At 37.0% G+C, this 22,673-nt stretch overlaps 1 protein-coding gene across 1 annotated transcript in view; it reads right to left on the bottom strand.

Annotated features, from left to right (window-relative positions):
- The window catches only part of CACNA2D3 (calcium voltage-gated channel auxiliary subunit alpha2delta 3), a 710,484-nt gene that overhangs the window by 190,190 nt on the left and 497,621 nt on the right, over positions 1-22,673 (bottom strand). Inside the window, exon 14 of the mRNA XM_075005060.1 lies at positions 1,767-1,784. Coding sequence (XP_074861161.1) covers positions 1,767-1,784 — 18 coding nt within the window. The remainder of the gene's footprint in view (positions 1-1,766; positions 1,785-22,673) is intronic.

The raw sequence follows: 22,673 nt of genomic DNA, 5'->3' as shown, positions 1-22,673 counted from the left end.
AACACAAAGCCTCTTTCAGGCATACTGGGGGACTGGTAAGGACTTCCACAAGTTAGACAGTTACACAGGAGTGATGAAAAAGTAAATCTTGTAACAAAGCCTATAATCTTGCTAAAGTTAACCAAGATATGATTTAAAAATACCATATTCTTACCTGCTAGGTGAAATATCAGAAGTCCTCATGGATTATTTGTAACTATCCTCTCCCTTCCCCACCCCCTTCCCTTGAGAAGAGGGCATAGTCTAGCAAACAATGCATATGGCTTTAATTCTGCAATAATCTGTTCTACGGGCAACACACTGAAAAATGGCTTTTGAGGTCTTGTATGGAAGCTGGGAGTAATTTTTACTGACCTGGAACAACAGTAATTTGTGGTGGAACATTATTTGATACTTCAACATTGTAGCAGATCAGGACACATGACCCAAAATCACAAGACAGAATCTGCCAAACATTTTTAGACTCTCAAAGGGGGTATATATGAATCAGCCTCTTGTAACCCCACTCTCTTTTTCTTCTGTGTTCAGATTACTAGAAAAACATTTCACAGACACTCTTAGACTAATAGGTGAAAACAAAAAGGCTGTACTCTAGGTGAGGTGAGGGAAGTTGATTCCTATCACTTAGTTAGGAAGCTTTAAATCATCAATTGTCATAAACAACGTATTTCCTATTTTTCACCATGTGTCACACTGCATGTCCACTGTGCTCTCTGCCAACACTGTCTCAGCAGAAAAACAGACTGGAGCTGTAACCCAGTATCACATGATTTTATGTCACCTTCAGGGTTGAAAATGTGATTTTTTTAGAAATCCCTGAATAAGGGTATCTCAGATTTATATGGTATTATAAAGAAATGCTCACACACATTAACAAACCTTTTAAATATCTGCAGGTTTCTGGGTGTCCATTTGTTCTCAACAATTGTCATTAAAAAGGCATGTTTGTCCAGTTTCACATCTTCACCCAAGCTTATTATAATAATACTTAAACTTATACATAACTTGGAAAGTTATTTATGAAATAGAAGAATTGGGAATATTGCCAGCTCAAGGTAAGTCTGTGAAACTCTTTGATTTTATAATATGAAATCTAAACCACAAAATGTTGTGATTATTGTGTTTTCTTGAAGTTTTGATTATATTTGTGAAGTATACAAGAAAGGTGCAACAGGCATCAAGTGATATGTTTTGGTCAAAACCATCACGGTATCTTGACATGTAATGGTGAGTCTGGTATCATACCATATCAGTGCAGAAGCTGTACAAGAACAAAAGCACACTGCATGAAAGCTGTATGGGTGAATTTTGTTAGATGTATCAAGAGGCTTTTTTTGATAGACAATACAATGGGGACCAGTGAAAGGCTTGGCCATTCCATGGGTTTCACTGCCCTTCCAGCAGAGAACACCAGGGTCTGTGGATGGTTCACTTGGGCTAATCATGTCAATTTGACGTTTGCTTATTATTTTCAAAATCACTGACAAAATGGCTCCCCTGTTGTGCTCAACTAGCAGATCACTGCGTGTCCATTTTGCTCAAATATCTGTTACATTGTGTTTGAATTACTGCTCTCAGCAGGTGGTTTAGCTGCTCACAATGCAGAGCTTTGCTGTCAGTTGTGTTACTTGCTGCTCCATTCCACTGCAGCATTCACATGGTGAACCATTTCACTGATTGCCACTGTAACATATTCGCAAAACTGTGGAAACATGAAGAGTTGGTGGTTTCTTTGCATGATTAAGATTTGATCGAAAATAATTTACCTTTTGTGCCTGAGGGAGCTGGAAAACAACAAAACAAAACAAGCAATCATTATATGTTAAATTAGTTTGAAATGTGACAACCAGTTTATTAGTAAAATCAGAAAAGTAACAGAAAAAAAGAAAGAACAAAGAAAAGCAACTACAGAAACTAAATTTACTATGCCAATCAATTTCACTTACTGTATAAACAAGGGGCTACATTAACAGAAGGTTTATGATTTGACAGCTTCTTAGTTAGGTATCACAAGCATCATGCTACTTATTAAAATACCACAGTGCTAGGAAAAGGACTGTTTTCCCAATAGATATGGTATCACAGTTGAATTGTGAAGTTCCATCTTCCTGTACACAAACATGATTCATTATGAGGAAAGTTGAAGTTTTAAATTCAATCTTTCTGGTTTTAATAAAGGACTGAAACAGTTCTTCATTATTCACTTACTATCATGTACGCAAAATTATTCAAAAACACTACCAGCCTTAAAAAGAGTACTTGATAAAGATATGAAAATTTTAATACAGTGCAAAAATGATGAATTAGAGGTCATATGTGTAATTCTTTAAGAAAGTGCTTGTATTTGAGTAACAGTTTATGTAGTATGATATGCACAACTTGCTATGGGAATTATAGATGTTTGATTAATTGTAAAGTAAATACCATAATTAAGTCCTGCTTAAACAGTCAGAACTCAAGTTAGACTGCCTTGGGCCTCTCAGAACATGTATCTACTTATTATTCTCCCATTTAACTAAACATTTGACTTTTTTCTTTTTCACAAGCTGTCTCATCTTACAGACAAAAGGAGGATGCTGAAACATGAATATTTAAATTTCTGTTATGATGTTGCAACTACTCTATTCTATTCTTTCTTAATAACAAACATACTAATAAAGAGCATAATTTCTATAGTCAGGCAGTGGCTCAGACTAATGAAACTACAATGACAGATCCACTAACCAGTACCAAGAGTTGCATCCCCAACTGTGTCAGATCCAGTTGTCTTCATAAAATGAAACAGATATAATTTAATCATTTTCTTCACAGTATTTAAAGAGGTCTTTGATTAATTAATGTCAGAACTGGAATTAACTCTTTAATGATTCTACGCCTTTTACTATAGATGGGTTTTCATGTTTGGTCAAATCTTTTGAAACATGAGACATTTATTTAGAAAAAGGTATAATTTACATGTTAAAAATTAGGAACTTTCTAGTGGCAGCTAGCACCTACAATTGTGGACCAGAGTTTGTAAACTGTTATTCTTACAAGCAGTCCTATTTACTTCACTGGGATTTTTCTCATGAGGAGTTAGACATTTTCAGAGTCGGGTCCTCTATATATAATTCAGATGCTCAACATGGTTTATCAATTCCCTGTTACAGCCTTCCTGTAACCTGACGAATATTTTTGCTTTATCTATCTTTTGAAGGATTAGTAGTCAAAATTTGGATTAAAAATAGATTAGATTAATCAAATAAGAATTATTTTCCATTAGACTTCTCTGGACTGAAACTTGGTTATTTTTCACACAAAGTCTCTAGATTCTAGATAAATCTTCACTCTGATGCCGGTTTTAATCCTGGCTATTAAAAAGTACTCTATGTAAACAATTCACACTGTTCAATTTAACTCCTTTGCAGTAAACTACATCTCTTTGTCCGACATAATACTTTTTGGAAAGCCACAGGAAACAAATAATTTTCCTAAGAGTAACAATACTCGTCCTCTGTTCTAACCTTTTACTACAGACTCTTAACAACTGCATGTCTTTGTGTAAAATCCATTGTGTACTTCTGATTCCTGTGGTTTGCTCATATACTGCCAAAAAAGCAGTATTTCAATTATCTCTTCCTGACACTCAAAAACATATTGTAGCATTTTCTATTCTGCTTGCATCTATCATAACTTGACTTCTCTAAAACCTGATCTTAAAAACAACCTCTATTTCTATTTGTTTTGAGTGTCAGCAGTTTGTCGTGTTCATGTAACAATCCAGAAAAAATTTGAACGACTTATTAATATTGTTCTCCCACTGCACACCATACATTCAACATATAGAGGTAATCACGATGCTGCTTCACAACTTCCCATGTTTTACACACATCAGGAAAATTAATATACTATTAAGAAAAGACACCTCTTAGAAACCCCTATGCCCCACCTTCCCTCTACCAACTCCACCTGGCTTGGAATTCTGAAGAGCGGAAGGGGCGGGGAGTAGGCAAGCAGCTTCATTTTGTACTGTATATTTAGCTTAGATGGTCTGGTTATTTTCTCCAGAGTAAAGGAAAAGCTCTGTAAATCTCAAAAGCTTGTCTCCTATGCCAGTGGTAGGTCTAAACTACAAAAGAAATTTGAGCTAAGATACGTAACCAGAATTGCATAGCTGGTGTTGAAGCACCCTAAATCAAATTTCTGGTGTGACCCCAATGCAGGAGGTCAATGGGAGAAAGAAGAAGAGTATCATAGTGAAAGGGGATGCTGTCAGGGTTCAATTCAGCAAGCTCCTACTAGGTGCACTACATTGTTCCAATGCTACAGTATGCATGTGAAACCAGGACAACATACAAGCATCACTTGAAGATACTTAAACAGTATCATCAACACTACCTCAGGAGATTCCTAAGTATCTCTTGGGAGATTGGGCACATGAATAATAGGGCCCTGGAACAGTCAAACATGACCAGTATTGATGCCATGAGCATTTATCAACAACTTCATTGAACCAGTCATGTAGTTTGGATGTCTGATCAGCACCTTCCAAAACAGATTGCTTTCTGAGTTGAAGGAAGGATGGGGCAGTGTTGGGGACTAGCAAAAGTGATATAAGGACATGCTGAAGGCACACATAGAAAAAGTGCAGCATTGGTGTTGACACTTGGGAGAGATGTGCCCAAGGCCATTCCCAGTGGAGAATGTAATCGGGGGGGGGGGCAATTTGAGAGGCCCCATTGCAATGCAGACGAGGAGAGGTGGAGAAGAAAAGAGCATCAAAAACTGCCCTGCAGCCCTCCAACAGCTACCAACATGTGCCTCTTCTGTGATAAGACCTGCAGCTCCAGAATTGTGCTGATCAGCCATCAACAGACTCACAAATAGGAGGGTGACATAAAAGACGTCCTACTCATTATCGAGTGACTGCCAAGACACTACATCAAAACCCAGAAGATAGACTGCAGCAGTGTTGATCTTCCACTTAGTGAAGACAAGCCTCTATACAAGTTAGTCCCAATAAAAGATATGATCTCACCTACCTAGTCTTTCTGCATTACAAAAGATAGTGGTGAATTTTAGTTTTACTTTTCCCAGAATAACAGAAGTGCTGGCACAGACAGTTAACCACAGAAAATAGGGGAAGCCCTGAGACTTAAGAAAAACTTGAGGTTAAGCCCCCCCAAAAAAGAGTGTTATGGGTGAAAGGAATTACAATCCCTTAATATTTTTGTGTAATTTTTAGAAGTTTCATTTTTTTTAGTTTTCATTTAACTATTCTTTTCCAGTATTTGCTACTCAAGCATTATGCCATTATTGCACAAAAATCCATACATTTTAATGACTGTCCAGATGATCTACTTGATTGACCAGAAACTATAAAACGGTGAAATTAACTCATCTCTTTTAATTGTAAACGCTCAGCAAAGTGCAAAAGGACTTATACTCCCATTGACTTTAATGGCGTAAGATCATCAGAGACTGCACAAAGAGCAAGCGTGCTTAATTAATAATTTAATTTTTAAGATTATTTTAGAGCTGATTATCTCAAAGTCCTGCCACGCAACCACATGCATAGGTAATTTTCATCATAGGAATATTCCTGTTGACTACTCCTGTGGAAAAACCTACTATTCTGACAAAGACCTTGTTAGTAATAGTTAACTTGTTTAAAAATTAAAAAAAAAAATCTGTTTAATTCTGACAGTATTCTTACTACTTAAATCCTTACAGAATACTTTGATGTTAGCAACATCAGCACACTCATAAGCCTATAGACATTGCATTTAAAACAGAACAGTTTTGGAACTCACTTACTTTACTTTTGGCTTTCATATTGATATTCTTTATACTTCACCAATGACTGGCTTTTTTAAGTGTTACCTTTATCTAGCTTGGGCATAGAAGATTAATATTATTATTCCTTGACTTTTCATACGTGTTGATGTTTAGATTGCATCACTTTCTTGGCCATGAATTTTCCACAAGGATTTGTTGCATGTTATCATTTCGAATCAATTTCTTCTACATTAAATTGCACATTAACATTAAAACTTGTATTTGCTTTGCAATTATTAAGAAATGCCCCAGAGTGTAATATACATTTATGTAAATAAACATCTTCCAATGCTTCATTACAACAGAAAAATTGTAAAAAACAAAACAAAAAAAAACCAAAAACACTCCTGATTAGTTGACACCAATCAAAAACAGAGGTTCGTGCTGCCTTTGTTGGCTCTAAAATTACAGATAAGCAGTATTTCAGAATTCTCAAGGATAATTGCTACCAAGACTTATGGGGGATTTCCTTCAATTTCTTATACTTGGTGAGCATCGCTGACCGTGCTGGTGCACAAAAGAATAATGTTAAATCCAAAATCCATCAGAAATTCAAGAAAGAAAACAAGACAACATTTAAAATGTGATATATAATAAGAAAAAATCTGTAAACACAGTATTGAAAACAGAGTGTGTAGAGAAAAGAAAATGTAAAACATTTTTCAGCAGGTGCCTTTTTTTTTTTTTGGCAAGAGATCAGATTTTCAGGAGCCTATTGAATAGTATAGATTCATTTATATGGTCATCATGCAGTAACACCACAATGTCACAAGACTGAATTTTATGAAGATAAATATCTCAAAGAAAATTAAGATGGAGAAAAATTAACTGTTCCTGCTTTGTCCGAGGTTGTCATTTTATTGGAGGCATACAGCTGAATAAAAAACACAAAAACAAAACCAAAAAACCCTGTCACTTCAAAACTTTCCTGGTGTACACAAGGCATAATTTCTTAACAGTGGGAGTAAGTAACTATTGGAACAATTTACCAACGGTTGTGGTGCATTGCTACCCATTTTAAAATCAAGTTTGGATATTTTTCTAAACAATATAGTTAAGGAATCATTTCGGGGAAGTTACATGGCATATGCCACGTCAGAGATTGGACTAGACGATTACAGTGCACCCTTCTGTCTTTGGAATCAATTAATAGTGACTATCACAGACATGCCCCTGTGCATTACAACAGACCAAAAAAGTCTTCTCTTCACAGAATGATATCCCTCAGTACTCCATATGCCTTTCCTCTGCTGGTTGCTCTCATTGTCTTTTAAATCATATTAGTGTTATTTAACTTATAACTCATTAAAACAAAAAGCACTCCAAAAGTCTTCCATTTCTTCCAGTATGAAACTAGGGAACACTTATTGCCATTAGTAAATAAATGAAGTATGTCCAATTACAAGCTGTTTATGGTCCAGTTTCCAGAAGCGGCAAAGTTCTAAACTCTCATTTTAAAAATCACAAAAGGTCACAAATTGGCCACAACTCACAATTTAAAATCTCAAAACCTAAACTAGGTTTGATTTTCATGGAAATAAATCCTTTCTGACTCATGAACAAAGAAGAGGGGTCAGGCTCACAGTAACCAGAGATTATGTAAGGTGGATGTAAAATTCTAATAAAATCATAAACCTCCATTTACTACACTATTCTTCCAAGTGTAAATATCTGCGCAAGAACAAAGCAGGAGAGATTATGGCCTAGAATCTTTAAAATAATTCTGTATTATCTAACTGTTAAACAGTTTTTCCAGCACCACTACATTCCTTATGGACTGGACTCAACCAGAAATGGAAGCAGTTAGTTTTTAATTTTTTTCCTTGTTCTTCCCAGTAATGGTCACTGTTTCCACTTATGGGCAATAGCATAAACACCACCTATAAATAACTGGCAGGATGTAAATGTAGGTTGAACTTTTTAAAGCACTAGACTTTTAAAAAGACCCGCCCCCCAAAAGAAAAGGAGATAATTTTACACTATAGACATGAGTGATGAAGATGACAACTCAGAAGAATAACTGCCAATCCAATATTTATTGCATTTTACCTGGAAATATATTCTAATTATTTATTCATTTCTGTAAATGATTAGATAATGCTTGTAATTTGTCTTCTAATGATATGGGATACAAACAGGTATTTTGTCATGTTTTCAATAAACAGTTTGAAAAACATAAAGCAAATTCCATACGCCCAGACTGGTGAGTCCAATTATCATATGGTCTTCTGGTCTTTGTTTCTCTGAATTATTTTTTCTACAATAGGTGAAAGTTTAGATAGATTCCAAGATACTGGTTTTTTTTCCTTCTCATTCTTTTCCAGATGCTAAAGGCTAGTCCTGCAAAATGATGGTCAACTAAATTGATCTGGGCTATCATCATCAACAATTAGCATAGGCTCGGCACCAATTGGTGTCCAATGCCTCCCTCACTATTTCCTTCCATCTTTCCCTGTCCACTGTAAAGTGGCTTAGTTCCTGTAGACTAGCTCAGCACCAATCTACTGTATCATCTAGCCTTTTTCTGCAGGGTTTGCCTCTCCTATTTGAACTGTCCATTATGATGAATACAAGGGGCTTGATTAATTTTTCATTCATCATTCGATCTGGGTTAAATGTGATATTCAGTGATTCAAATTATAAATGCTATTATGCATTTAGGGGAATACTTTCCATTTGGATCCAAAAGTTCTGGCTTGGTGGAATATGAAATTATTTTATGTAGTAAGGAGGTAGTAGTAAAATCCTAGTAAAGGATTTAAAGGAGCTAGTAAAAATCCTGCCATCTCTTTAATGTCAAAAAGGCTACCCCATTTTAACCTGTGGTTCGAATCTTCCCAAATAAAAGTGAGCGACAAAAAGAGTAAGCTTCTCAAGGAAACTATGAAATTGTGTGATAGTAGAATATAGGGAATAATGGCAAGACAGAAAATATTGATCACATTCATTCTCTTCATCAAGCCAGTAATATCTACTGCATGAAACTGTTCATTTTCTGAAGGAAAGGGAGATAATTTATATGAAACATGAAAATCAGTGGAAGAGAGGTAACTCTCTAAGTATATATAAAGATGCCCATAACTACAGACAAAGGGCATATGGCAATTGTTTTCTTTTTTCTGAGGGTCTGCTTCCAAACCTGCCGTTAATTATTTTGACATATTGATTTGTTCTCTAGACATTTTTCCATGTGTCATAATTACCCACAGTACATATGGAATGCAGTGGGCAGGTCTGGAAAAGAATAGCAGGCTATATTACACATATTAAGCAACTCTGTCAATTTTAATGACCTGAGTAGAGGACTAATCTGATTAAACATACCAGCAGTCACAGAAGGAGGCTGAATTTAAAAGGAGTTATAGAAGGCATCCGTGTTTTGTTCCTCTTCTGAGTTGGTATGTCGACAATATGAACCCATAGTAAGCAGTCATAATTCGCTGCATCCTAATTAAAGTCCCACTTTACTTCTTGAAAGGCCTTCCCATGATTGAGAGACATTGTTATATAATATTTCAACTAGACAGACTAAAATAAATACAACAATTTTTTCATGTTGTCCAAACCATAATGGCTAGTCACAATTCAGGCCTCATGTCTGTGAATCAGTTCAATCATGACCACATCCAATTAGCCAGGATTGTTATATCTGCATTAAAAGATGGAGATTGGTCTGCAGTTTGCACAATCACAAATACCCTCCCCTCTTTTGGTAGTACAATGATTGATAAAGTAGGGAACACAGGTGTCTGTTTCTCTGAAAAGTTGTCACAGGATTTTATGAGAATCTACCCAGACCTGACACTTTACTTAAGCCAGTGTTTTCTTTGTAAATCCTACTTACATGTATATGATCATTGTATTTTAAGTTTTTTGAGTGGACAAAATGTGTAAAATCAGAGCCAAGACTTTATTTTTGGGACCCATTATGTTGGTCTAGACCGGAGTGCTTTTGATAAAGGCTCAAAAATTCAGAATGCAAAAAATGCTTTTCTTTGGTATTATGGACATCAATCCCTGAAAAGGTTTTTGTTTTTTTGATTTTCTTCCCCCTTTTTAATTGCCAGGCCAAAGCTTTATCAGATGTGTTGAGTCCCTCCTAATAAAACTTTTATATGTTCTAATTGCATGCTCTGATTTGTTCATTCTAATTAAACGCATTTCTCAATTCTCATACTTTTTCCCATGGAGTTATGACCTAAGACACAATTCTATAATTTTTTCCATCTGAGCCTGAAGTAGTTGATTTGCTAAATGTTTATTCTTCAGAGTTACTGAGATAGCTCTGCTCCTTATCACTCTTTTGGCAGCATCCCATGGCAAGTGAAGGAAAATCTCAGGATGCAGTTTCTAGTTAATCAATGGCATCATTCAGCACCTGTAATGTCTTCCAGGAAAAGTCATTTCATTAAAACTGCAGATTTCATGTTTTTAGTTATAGTACCAGCAGGCAGAGCCTGAATTCCTTTTAAAGAACTAATCACATTTGGAAATCAAGACAAAAAGTCATCTCAAATACATCATGTGACTGTTAGAGGAAAAGACGTATCTTCTTTCAAAGTGGCGAAGCTGGCACCAGGTATCGGCCAAAGTCCATCCTTCTATAAATTTTGCCCATCTTGTTCTCTTTAGAGAATGGCTGGGCATGGCTAATCTTGGCAAGTTAGGATTATGTGAAACTTGCATGCTACTATCACTGGTCCTTGGGCAGGTGGATTCACAGGTCTTGATTATTGATCACAGCATTAATCTTCATTCTTTTCTTTAGAAAGCATTTATGTTTCAAATACCTTTTTATTTTACTGGCATCACTGAAGAAATAATTATTCTAGAGGTTCATGCATTGTTCTTTAGGCATTTTCAACCTTAACTTGATTTTCTTGTGACTAACATCCTATTTTTAAACATAAATTTCTACCAAAGGGACTGTGATATGTTTCAGAGCAAATTCTTATGATCATTTAAGCAACCAGGACAATTTTAATTCAGGTATGTTTTCTAGAGCTGGCAATCTTACATTTAATGTCTATGTAATATAATGAATAAACTGTGCATCCATAGCAAGTTTCATTAAATGAATTAGATAATGGCATAGACAATATGCTTATCAAGTTTGCAGATGATACCAAGCTGGGAGGGGTTCCAACTGCTTTGGAGGATAGGGTCCAAATTCAAAACCATCTGGACAAATTGAATAAATTGTCTTAGGCAAATAGGATGAAGTACCAATAAGGACCAATGTAAAGTTCTCCACTTAGGGAGGAAACACACAGACATACAAAATGGGAAGTGATCTCCTAGGAAGGAGTACTGCTGAAAGAAATTTAGGGGTCAGAGCGGAGGACAAGTTAATTATCAGTCAACAGCGTGGCTCTGTTGGAATAAAAGGGTAAACATGATTCTGGGATACATTAACAGGAGTGTTGTGAACATGACACAAGAAATAATTCTTCCGCTCTACTCTGTGCTGACTGACCTCAACTGGAGTACTATGTCCAGCTCTAGGCACCACATTTCAGAAAAGGTACAAAAACTGGAGAGACACTTCAGAAGCACATTCCCATTCAGCCAACCAACAAAGCACACACTTAACTTTGGAACTGTGCTTAAAGTCTTACTGACTTGAGGGACTTTTTTGTGCCAAGTGTTTAAATGATTTGCTGAATTTGAGCCTACATAAACAACTTGTTGCTAAATGGTTAGCATATAAAAATGCAATTCTCTCTGGAAAGTTCATAAACAGCTGCAATTGTAGATGAAGTTTTACTGTATTATGACTAGCTTATACTGTAAAAGTCACAATGTGGACTAGTCGCAATTGATACTGGACACCTGGGTGAGACATTATGCTTAGGAAACAGCACAAATACAGTAGTATGCAGGGCAAGTAACTGATTTAGTGTCATCATCAGAAAAGCATAAATCCTACTCTTCTGTCCCTTTTGAGAGTTCTGATTCACAAAAGCATTTACACATGAAGCATGTGGTTAAGTCCTATTTAAGTAAATAAAGTTAAGTGCTCTCTTGAATAGGGATGCTTTTGTAAATTGGGGCTGTGGAGAACAAAAGCTGTAAGACAAGCAACTGACAGCTAATGCTTCAAGAGCTTTGTTTATGTATTTTATACCAATTATTTTGTCAAGTTTCACTATAGCCTGTCCTTTCGTAAAAGAAAATTCTAATATCTCCAAGTCTTCACACTTGTTTTAAAGCTTACTCACAACAATTACCAATGCAATCTAAACAATTTCTTGTTAACATTTCACAGTGATGGCCTTATCAGAAGTTCAACATACATTATTCCAATATAGCATTCATTTATTTATGTAATGCAGTACAAAGAGTAAATTCCTTACTGTATTTTTAATATTAAAAGATAATGAAAGGCCAGCCTGAAAAAGAAAACAAGACAGTATGAAAGTTAGACGTTAATCTCTGAGAGGAAGTGAACTATGGATTCACTAGGGTACAGTATGCTGAATAATGTCAGCATGGGAAGGCAAAATGCAAGGGATGTGGTTTAATTAGGCTGCAACTTTATTAACTCATCTGGGAACTATCTGGCAATAATTCATACAGTGCAGGTCACAATTCCTCCCTTAATAATTTCCACCTGGGGAACAACAGCTATCAGCCCTGCACCCTTTCACAGCTGGTCCCCAGCCTGCTGTTTAGATTGTGCTGCCCATCACTTTTGCCACACCTCAGATGTTAGGAGACCCACCACCACTCCCTGACTCCTTTAAGGGATGCCTTCCCTTAAATTGACTTCCAATTCCAGGTTGCATAGTGGGCAGGCATGACTCTGGCCACCAGCATTCAGGCCAACAGGACCCCAGCCCCAGCTGTGTCAGGCTGGCAGGTAAGGCCCTGGCCATGTGCCGGTGAGAGGGGAGGTGAGCAGGTGGAACCCTGGCCATGCCCACAATGGAGTGCTGCGGGCTAACAGGCAGTACCCCATGGCCACCCCAGAGGATTCCCAACTACATCCATGGGGTGTGCTGGAGAAGCCCCTGCCATGCATGGCAGCCAGGCTGCCTGCCCCACAGACTCATTAGGCCTGCAGCCCTGGCAGAACCCTGGCCTTGGCTGCTTTGAGCCAGATTGCCAATGGTTAAATGGTAAAATTTTACTCATTTAAGCAGACAAGTGTTTTAACATGTCTGTATCACTATTACCTCCCTAATCAATTTAGTAGTGAGGGTAAAATTCAAGTCCTTAAAAAAGGCAACTAGTTCAATGCCCACAGGAGGCCAGAAATGGTAGTTCCAGGTGCCTGGTGCTAATCCAGGCAGGGGAGAGGCTCTGGGTGGAGAAGCAGGGTTTGCCTGAGTCCCACCAGCCTTCTCACTAGCTCAAATGATGCCTTCCCATCACCAGCTGCCCACTTTCCCCTCAAAGGGAGGGTCCCACAAGCACCCACTACATTTTTTCTACCAATAGAGTAAAAACCTATTTGTCCTGAGACTGTCAGGGTTACATTTGGCAGAGATACTCCAATGTACAACAGCTGCATCAATTTCACCAGAGAATATGCACAATTGTGTACATTGATTATGAGTGCAAAAATATAATAAAATTACAATTACTTTTTCCTATGTACAAACTTTGGGCATGTTCCTATATTCCTTAAATATACATGTCACAGCTCCCTCTGCATCCATGACAGACTGGGGTATACAAAGGAAGAAATAAACTCAGTGGCAGGGTTTAGCATGCATTTTTTAAAGATTCTGTTTAGTCTTCAGACTTAGGATTCCACTTATTCATTTGTTTCCAAGTTTCTCTTGACAATTTACTTTTACTACATAGACGTTTCCTCTCCTCTCCCTGGACTCATGCAACTCCCATTGACATTATGGAGAGTTATGTGCATACATAAATGAAGCAGTAAACCCAGCCATCTGATGTCAAGAGGATAATGCAAGTACAAAGAGGATGACGATATGCCTCACCCTCAGAAGAAATTTGCACATGCTTTTTCTGGGGTTTAAATATTAAATCTTCTTTCATTCATATTGTTTTCCTGGGCTATTACATATTTTGCAGTAACCCATGCATCAGACTGCAATTAGATTCTTAGAACTGCATGCAAAATGTTCCCATCAGAAAGAAACATAAAGATTGCTATGGTGAACAGTCTTAAAATGAATGTGAAAGCCAACATTCTAGCTGCTATCTTTAAAAATAATTCACTTGAGATAAATAGTGATTAAAAAAGAGAAGCTCTAGTAAAAAGAACTAAAAGGGAAAAAAAGGAACAACAAAGGTATCAAAGTAATATTTTGAAATAACAAAAAGAAGACAGCATGCTTTAATTCAAATTTACCTATAACAAACGTGGTTTGTGTATTTGACCCTATTATACTACTCTGGAGCACATAAAAGTTTTATAACAAATGCATTAAATATAGTCTGACTTTTACATATAGAAAATAGGGAGATAAAGGACTATCCAGGGTTTTATTTTTAAACAACAGATTAATTCTTTTAAAAAAGGAGCAGCAAAATAATGCTACGTTTTTAAAGGTCTCCTCTCTCTATATCTGATAAGTGTCCTCTGTCTTGAATGGGAACTAAAATAAAAAGAAGCCTGAAATAGCAGTACATTTAATTACATAAACTAACAGTTTTCTCCTTCTAATGAGCATGAATTGTTTACATAAAAATTTATTTAAATTACTCAGAGTGATTACTTTAAATGCACAGTTTGGTTAAAGGCTAGAGTAATCAATAATTAATTTTTCTTTTTTAACTCCACATACAATACTTTTACAAATAAGCCACAAGGCTAAATATGGAAAGAAGACAACTGATTCATTGATAAGAATAATTCTAGATTGGATAAGCAAAATTCTGTATTCCTTATAGATGTGTATAACAAGACTGAATTTGAGTAAATCTGGATTTATACCAGTTAAGTGACCACAGAAGTTACTGCTATAAAAACTATTTGTTATTAATGTGGTATGCCACTCCATTATCTAGAATCATAAAAAGGTAGGGCGGAAAGAGACCTCAGAAGATCATTTAAGTCCAGCCTTGTGAAATGAGGAAGGAACCAAGCATATCTAGAAAACCACCTGCCAGGGATTAGTATTTCTCAAATGCGGCCACATGAGGCCAGCAGGGGCTTTTCATGCAGCCACTGCCTCCTGGGTGGGGATGGGCAAAGCCGTGTTTACAAAAGCACAAAAATCACTTTTCATAGAAACAAACTTACCAGCTACCAAGTCGAAAACAAGCAACTGAAAAAGCAAATGAAACAATAACAAAAAGAAAATAAATTGTAAAGCACCTTATTTTTTCTATTCTGCTTAGCTCCAGTAAATAGACACACAATTTTATATTTTTTTTATTGAGTCTGCAATGAAAATGTATACAAACCACATTTATTTTGTTTTTTCCTAGTTAAGAATTTCAGGAAAAATTGTCAGAGTGGCCACCAGTTGGAGTTGGGGGTTGCATTCCAAGATAATGAAAAAAATTCTGATCATAATCTGAAATGATGAGGATTCCAAAACTTCCCTCAGAAGCCTACTCCAATGCTTAACTGCCCTTACAGTTGGAAAGCCTTCTTAATATCTAACCTAAATCTAGCTGCTGCAGATTAAGCCAATTACATCTTTGTTTGACTCTTAGTGAATGCGGAGAACAATTCATTAACATTCGCTTAATAAGAAAGAACCTTTAACATAGCTGAAGTCAGGGGTTCCCTCCCTCTGTCTTTTCTCAAGCTTCTATAATTATCACTATCGCTAGTCACCTGTACTCTCTGTTCTGTTACAGACTCTTCCCTACCTTAAAAGCAGAAGTTACATTTCTATATCAGAATTTTTATTTTTATAAATTTTATCATTACCTGCATGTAAAAAGTATTTTCATTAATAGAAATTTCATTGTGGATATGCTCCTAATAAATAAAATTTTAACCCCCCTCATCTGTTCATGTTGGTAAAATTACATTGTGGTGTCACATAAAGATATTCCTGGAGGAGAAACATTGTCCTGCTATACCAAAAGAAAGACAGGAGACACTGGACATGGTTTAATCAGGCTGTAACTTTATTATTAGATGTCTAAGACTACCCAGCAGATACAAATACATAATACAGAAAACTCCTTGTTCATTCAGTTACTACCTGGGGGCTGATGCCACCCTCCCACCTTCATTTTCCATCCATGTTCCCCAGCACACTCACTGCTGGGAATTCACACTCCCCCTCTCTCATAGCAGTGATAAAGTTAACTAAAAGAAAGTGGGCTTGGTTCCCTGTAAGACAAACCATAGATGCCCTCAAGACCCTCACCCTGTTCCATTTCTTTAACACATTTTAAAGTCCTTTACCATGTCATTTATACAGTCGCTGACTGACTTTCCTATGGAGTACGTGCACTGGACATCTACCCTACACTTACATAATGAGTTTTGACATATAGCCTAAGCCTATTTCTTCCTCACCATAAAAATTCCTCCCTGAACCTACTGTGGGGAAGGCAAAGAAACAAAAACTAAAACCACAACAAAAAAACAACTCCATCTAAGCCAGTCTGATAGCCAAGGAACATTTCCTTCCTAGCCTCACTTAAAAAGGGCAGCTAGAACTAGACCAAACTGTTTAAAAAGAACTCTGCTAAACTCTGATTAGAGTCCATATTTAGATCAAATTACTCCACCTGCAAACTGAAGGTATTGGGGTCCTGTGTGGGTGGAGAGTGAGGGTGAAATTCAGTCCCATACTTCTGGGCCAATGTGTCAACTGCCTGTAGATTTCCCATGCTGCCAGCCTGCTGCCTTGGCTTTAATAGCCTTTATAATGCCTCTAAACTCATCCGTTACTGAGGATACTTGATCTGTATAATCATAGACCCACAGTCGCATCTTGGCCTACTCCACTCTGTTTCCATTATGTCTTTTCCTGCCAGTCAGTCTGGAATCAGCAAGAAATCTCTTTCAGCGGGGTGTGACAGAGTGAACATACACTTCTGATGACTGTCCTACCTGCATAGAGCCCTGAGGAGATACGCGTTTATATCCACGGACGCAGATATCTGTGGATATAAATCAGTAGCCAGAAAGCCACAGAGATCTCCTGGAAACGACTGTGGTAAAATAAGAATATGGAACTACCACTACCAGAAGTCAGTGCCCCACACTATCAGCTCTTCCACCACAACTATACCACCCCAAGCATCACCCTCACTCATTCCATGTAGTTGATTGTCTCTCCTTTCTGGGGTCATGCTGGTGAGCATGGTGCCTGCGCTAGGGAAGTGGAAAAGCCACACTGGAGAAGCTGCCAACACAGGTTGCTGGCTCTTGGGAGAAGAGGCTCCATATTCTGCTCTTTCACTGTTACAGTTCCCAGGACAGCTCTGCAGTTCTGTGGATGCTAATTTATATCTGCAGTTGTAGATATAAATTTGTATCCATGCACCACTCTGTTTATGCAGGTTCTCTGTGGAGCATGTGTTTCATTTTCAGAGGGTTTGCACTGGAAATTAACACCACAGGTGAATTTGAAACGAGGAAATTATATATATTACAGCGATATTGTTAAATATTGAAAAGGAGAGTCAACAGCGGTGTGCCTGGCAATCTAGCATGACAATCAAAGTCAAAATAATTTTGAAAAACATTTTCATATTTTTAGGGATGTTTCTGAGATAGATCTCCCTGTTCAATAGCCTAAGTTTTGACTCTGGAAACTTTCATGTTCTGGAGACAATGAGTGTAATTGCATTTCAGTAATAAACTACATCAAAGCACTAATATGCGTAAAGTATATTAGTACTTTATCAAGGTACACTCAGAGAATGGTAACAGCTTCATGCTGTTTTTATGTGGTTAAAAAAACAATGCTTTTGTTCAAGATTCACTTTATTTTGGCTGTCCAGGAGATCATTTAAAGACTTAGATTAGAACGAGATATGCTTATGACTTGGATAGACTTTTGGGAGCCTGCTTTGTACTCGAACTGTGCACCCTGCACAGATGTCCATTTCCCTCAGGTCACAATTCAAGGTGTTGCAAATTGTTTGGACAACCAAGTAATGAAGTGTCTAGGAATTACCAACTGTAAAAGCTCTGTTATCCAGCATGTTGGAGGGATGGGGGTGCCGATTAACTGAACATTCTGGCTAACAGAGCTATATTTTAGCAATGGAATACCAGTTTTCAAATAATGATAGTGCAATTCAAGTAATAAAGAATAACATAGTATAGAGATACTCACCAATCCAGTAGTAGTACTGTACTGCAACTGACTGGTTTCTTGAAGCACTTAAGTGCATGTAAGTAAAGTTTTCTGTTCAGTAGGTTATCTTATGACACTATATATCACTAAGGGCTACGGATGGCATCCACCCAAATCACTAAAAATATACCTAATACGAAAACTATACTGAATGTAATTTAAACTTTCTTTATTAATTTAGAAGGCACTTCAGGATCTGTGCTTCAGGGTCTTCATTACCAACATCAATTATCATTGCAGGTGTAGAAGGTGTTGGAGAGTGGGCTGAATGTGTAATGATCTTATGAGACACACCCTGGAAGCTGCTTTTTTGAAGAAATCCCTGATTTCTTGCTAACTTGTCTTCTGCCTCTTTTGCAGAAAAGAACAGTGCAGAATATGCAATTGCACACTGTGCTGGGCTGTATATTAATCCTGTTTATTAGGCTGAAGGGTTGTAATGGGAAATAACGGGAACGCTAGTTAACTGAGCTCTCTGATTAACTGAGTGCAGGATAACAGCGATTACTGTACTGTAGAGACTGCATCTCCTAACTATTCCATGTCACTAAAGTGATAGTCTAGCGTTGCACTCATATAGATGGAGAACAGGCCACTCCCAGTAGAAAATCGCTGTTAGTGATGTTTGCCTTTTCTTAGTTTAGGCTTTGTACTTGTATTTCACTACTTTGGCATAAGCCTCATTATAGGTGCTCCAATTAGGAAATTATTCTGGCAGTAGGTAGTTTCATGGTTGATTATCTCATTTACCTACCTCTGGCTGAAATGTCTCCTTTGATTGCAGGTTCAGAACCATCACTGGGACTAAAAGCATCATACTGGTTCACCAAACTGTTCCTAGTCCAGCAAATCATCCTGGTAACCTCTCCTTCAAAACTGACTGGAACTTAAGCAGCTAATATTGTGCAACCTGCTTGGGTTAGACCAGAGGTTGGCAACCAAAAAAGCAAGAAGAGCCACTTTTTTTTTCCCAATTTGGTAAAAAGACTCATTAATTCAAGAGCCACAATGCATGTGAATACAAGACTGTCCTTAACAAATAACATCAAATCATACTTATTGTAACCCCTATTTTAAGAAAAGGGCACACAATAACGATTTGAAATGTGATATATGATTACTGCAGGGCACTCTCAAACTTTGTAGATATTCTATTTCCTCACAATTTACATGTGTGTTGTATCACCGTCTTCCTGACTTTCACTCCCAAACCTTCTCTCTCTCTGGAGGATGCTAGCTTCGAGAACACATCTTGTTGGCTATTTAGATAGAAGCTGTTCATTTTGGGGCTGTTAAACCTCACTCTTTATTGAAAATAATCAGGTTTTTTGTTTTTGTTTTTTTTTTGTTTGTTTGTTTTAACTTTGTAATTATAACATCTGGAGCCTACAAAGAAGTCCTTAAAGAGCTGCATGCAGCTCTGGAGTCACAGGCTGTAGACCCCTGGTTAGGCAAGTCAACTGAAAACCAGCCTTTGGGATAGATTGATTCATATTTCTCAAAATTAATAAGACATTTTTGTATAATAATTTGGGGACATGATCTAAAAATAACACACACACAAAAGAATACTGTATGATTGTAAGGTCTGAAATCCTGTCTCATACCCATAAGTAGGAATGATTTTCAATTGTCCATTGATACAAGATACTCAGTTTTAGCCTTAGCGAGACAATGGATCATAGAAACACTACTGACCCACCTCTTGATCATTTACCAATCCAAACACATAAAACACAGTGCTATCAAGGAAAGTTTTAAGACAGATATTACATTGCCTAGTGTGGGTGTCATGGCAATGTTCCATGGCTACAAAAAAACCAACCAAACAAAAACAAAAGTTAATGTAGTAGTTTAAAAATTCTCCAACCCTACAATCTGCCCTGAATAATAATAATAATAATAACAACAATAATAATACCTAGCTCGTAAACAGCACTAGTCAACAACAGATCTCGAAGCAATAAGATGGGCAGCGTCATTATTCCACTTTTACAAATGAGGAAACTGAGATAAAGTGGCACCGTGGGTAGGTGGGGGAATTTGGCCAAGGATATGGGAGAAAAATCATATTTCTACAAAAGTGCCATGGGATTTTTACCACCCAGAGAAGAGCAAAAGTAAAAAAAGATCCAAACAACAACAAAAAACTCAAAGCATGTATTGACTTCATGTGAACATTCTGTTTCTTTATCACAGAGAGAAAGTATTGATAGTCTTTATATTAAAATCACGTAATTCCTCATATCTACACCATACACACCAAACTGCAGACTTTGTTGGAGATATTCCACCTGTTTCGTGCCACTGCATCATATTTTATTATTTTTTCCTTTTGTTTGTCATTACTGAGTGAGGGACTCTTTCTGGATATTATGCCATTGTACAGTACCTTGAACGATAGGTCAGTAAGCTGCTGGCTCAGAAATGCTTTGAATGGAATAGTACATAAGAGAGAGAATAAAGCAGTTAACGTATACTCACAATGTTATTTGAGCTGATGACAAATATAAAAATAATGGGGATTAAGCTTCAGGAACAAAGGTAACAAAACTACAGGCAGAAATTTATTAAATAAAAATAATGAACATATATTTTAACAAACTACTAAGAACAACACTTAGAGCTGACAGTAAAGGCAGTTTGACACAACTACTAATTAATAGAAGACTATAAATAATTCTAGGCAGCTTTTCTTGCTATTGTGACCTGACATTTCCTCCAAAATATACACCTGCAGTCACACAGAGAAGAAAAGCATTCCTGCACCTCCCCTTTTGGAAAGTTTTAAATACATGGAGATAAATCAGCTAATAAACTACAAGGTCAAATGCTTTAGAAATTTTGTATGCTCCCTGCAGCTTATCCAGATAGAAGTATGGCACCTGCTGGACTGAATTTATTCAATCGGGTGGAACACTTCTAGCAAAACAATACGAGGAAATGATTCATCTGGAAGAGCTGACTTGACACCTCACTATGGTGAGGAGATAAGTCAACTTTCAGTAACACCATCATCAACAGAAAACTTGACACAATAAAGAACCCCACACCAAGCAAAGCCCTCTCTGGATACAGACTATCTAACAGCACTTACACACACTTTATGGCTGTGTCTACGCTGAGCTCTAGTGCCAACAGTTTGAGGCAAATAAGCATTGTTGAACATGGTGACTCATTTGCATATTCATGTTACTGTGCATATTCATAATACTAATTTGCATACCATAGCAGAAATTAAGCAGTGCAGACATAGTTCTGCCAGCAACAAAAACATTTATCAGCATGCCCTTATGCCTGGAAAAGATCATTGCCTATAAATATATTTGCTCTACAAAATATCCCAAAAAACTGGAGGAAAAGAACTATTAATAGCTAACTTTCCCAACCTCAGTACTTGCTAAAAAAAAAATCTGCCTTTCCTTCTGTTTTCTCTCCCTCTATTGTCTGCTTTTCATTCAGTCACTGCAGCAAAACTCAAAAAGGAACTCATAATTTAATGAGTCTTTATTTTTTATTTCAGTCTTCTATTCCAGTAGTCCAGATGAAGTATATTTTATCTTCACTGCCCTTTCTTTTGAAGTGTCATAAAATGAGAGATATGTGATCAAAAGATGGAATTCATACACTACATTAAATTAATTGCCTTTCTGCATTATCATTTTACTTTAAACTAGTCATTCATGAGAAAATGAAATATGAAAAACCTGAGAGTAACAGCAATTGCTTCATAATCAACTCAGCTTCAGTAAGAACATCTGTCTCTGATCTTATTAGTTTCAAACTAATATTAGTTGTAAAGTCATTTAAGTGGTGTTTTTTTCTGGGGTAATGACAAGTTCTTCCATAGTGTTTGATCAAACACAATATGGGGGTAGGGGGAGATTTAGCAACAAGTCTTTCCTTTGCTTAGTGATCCTTTTTCTTTTGATTTTCAATTCTGTAAAATGACAAGAACAGCAATTCTATGTGAAACTCAAGAAGAAAAAGGATTCTATGTCTCCTTACCTAAAGGCATCACACAGCGTCATTGGCAGGCTCCAGCTGGAAAAGTTCCCAAATTGCTGTATCTCTGGCATGCAGGTGTCTGAGAACCAGACTGGCAGCCTTTTGGCATGGATATACTAGTAAATCAAAATCAACATAAGAACTGCTATCTGCAGTTTATGCAGAGTAACTGATGGAAGAACATCCAACAGGTGAACAGCCTCAGACATTTGCGCTTCAATGAATTATATACAACCTATTTTTCCTCATGTAGGAAGTAACAATAATTCCTGATATAAAGTAATGATGTAACAGGCTAGAGAACTGTGTAAAACAATAGAAAACCAGGAAAACTCATGACAACATCTTAACAGTAGTTTTAAAGATAGTTTTCTTTAGATCTACAGTGACAGTAATAGAAGAATCTTTCCAGTTAACATTTGAACCTGACTAAATTTCATAGATATGAACTTCAATCACAAAATGCTTTTTCTGTATGAACCTACTTTGATATTTCAGGAGTGCCAGTAGGAAAGGATAATGCAGGTGAGCAATGTTGGGACAACTAAAATGCTAATCACATGAGGATGGGCTCCATCATTCCCCAGTCAC

Source organism: Carettochelys insculpta, chromosome 11 (genome assembly GCF_033958435.1).
Source record: "Carettochelys insculpta isolate YL-2023 chromosome 11, ASM3395843v1, whole genome shotgun sequence".
NCBI classification, from domain to species: Eukaryota; Metazoa; Chordata; order Testudines; family Carettochelyidae; genus Carettochelys; species Carettochelys insculpta.
The sequence above is the reverse complement of the archived record's forward strand: the minus strand, read 5'-3'. Positions and strand labels throughout refer to the sequence as shown.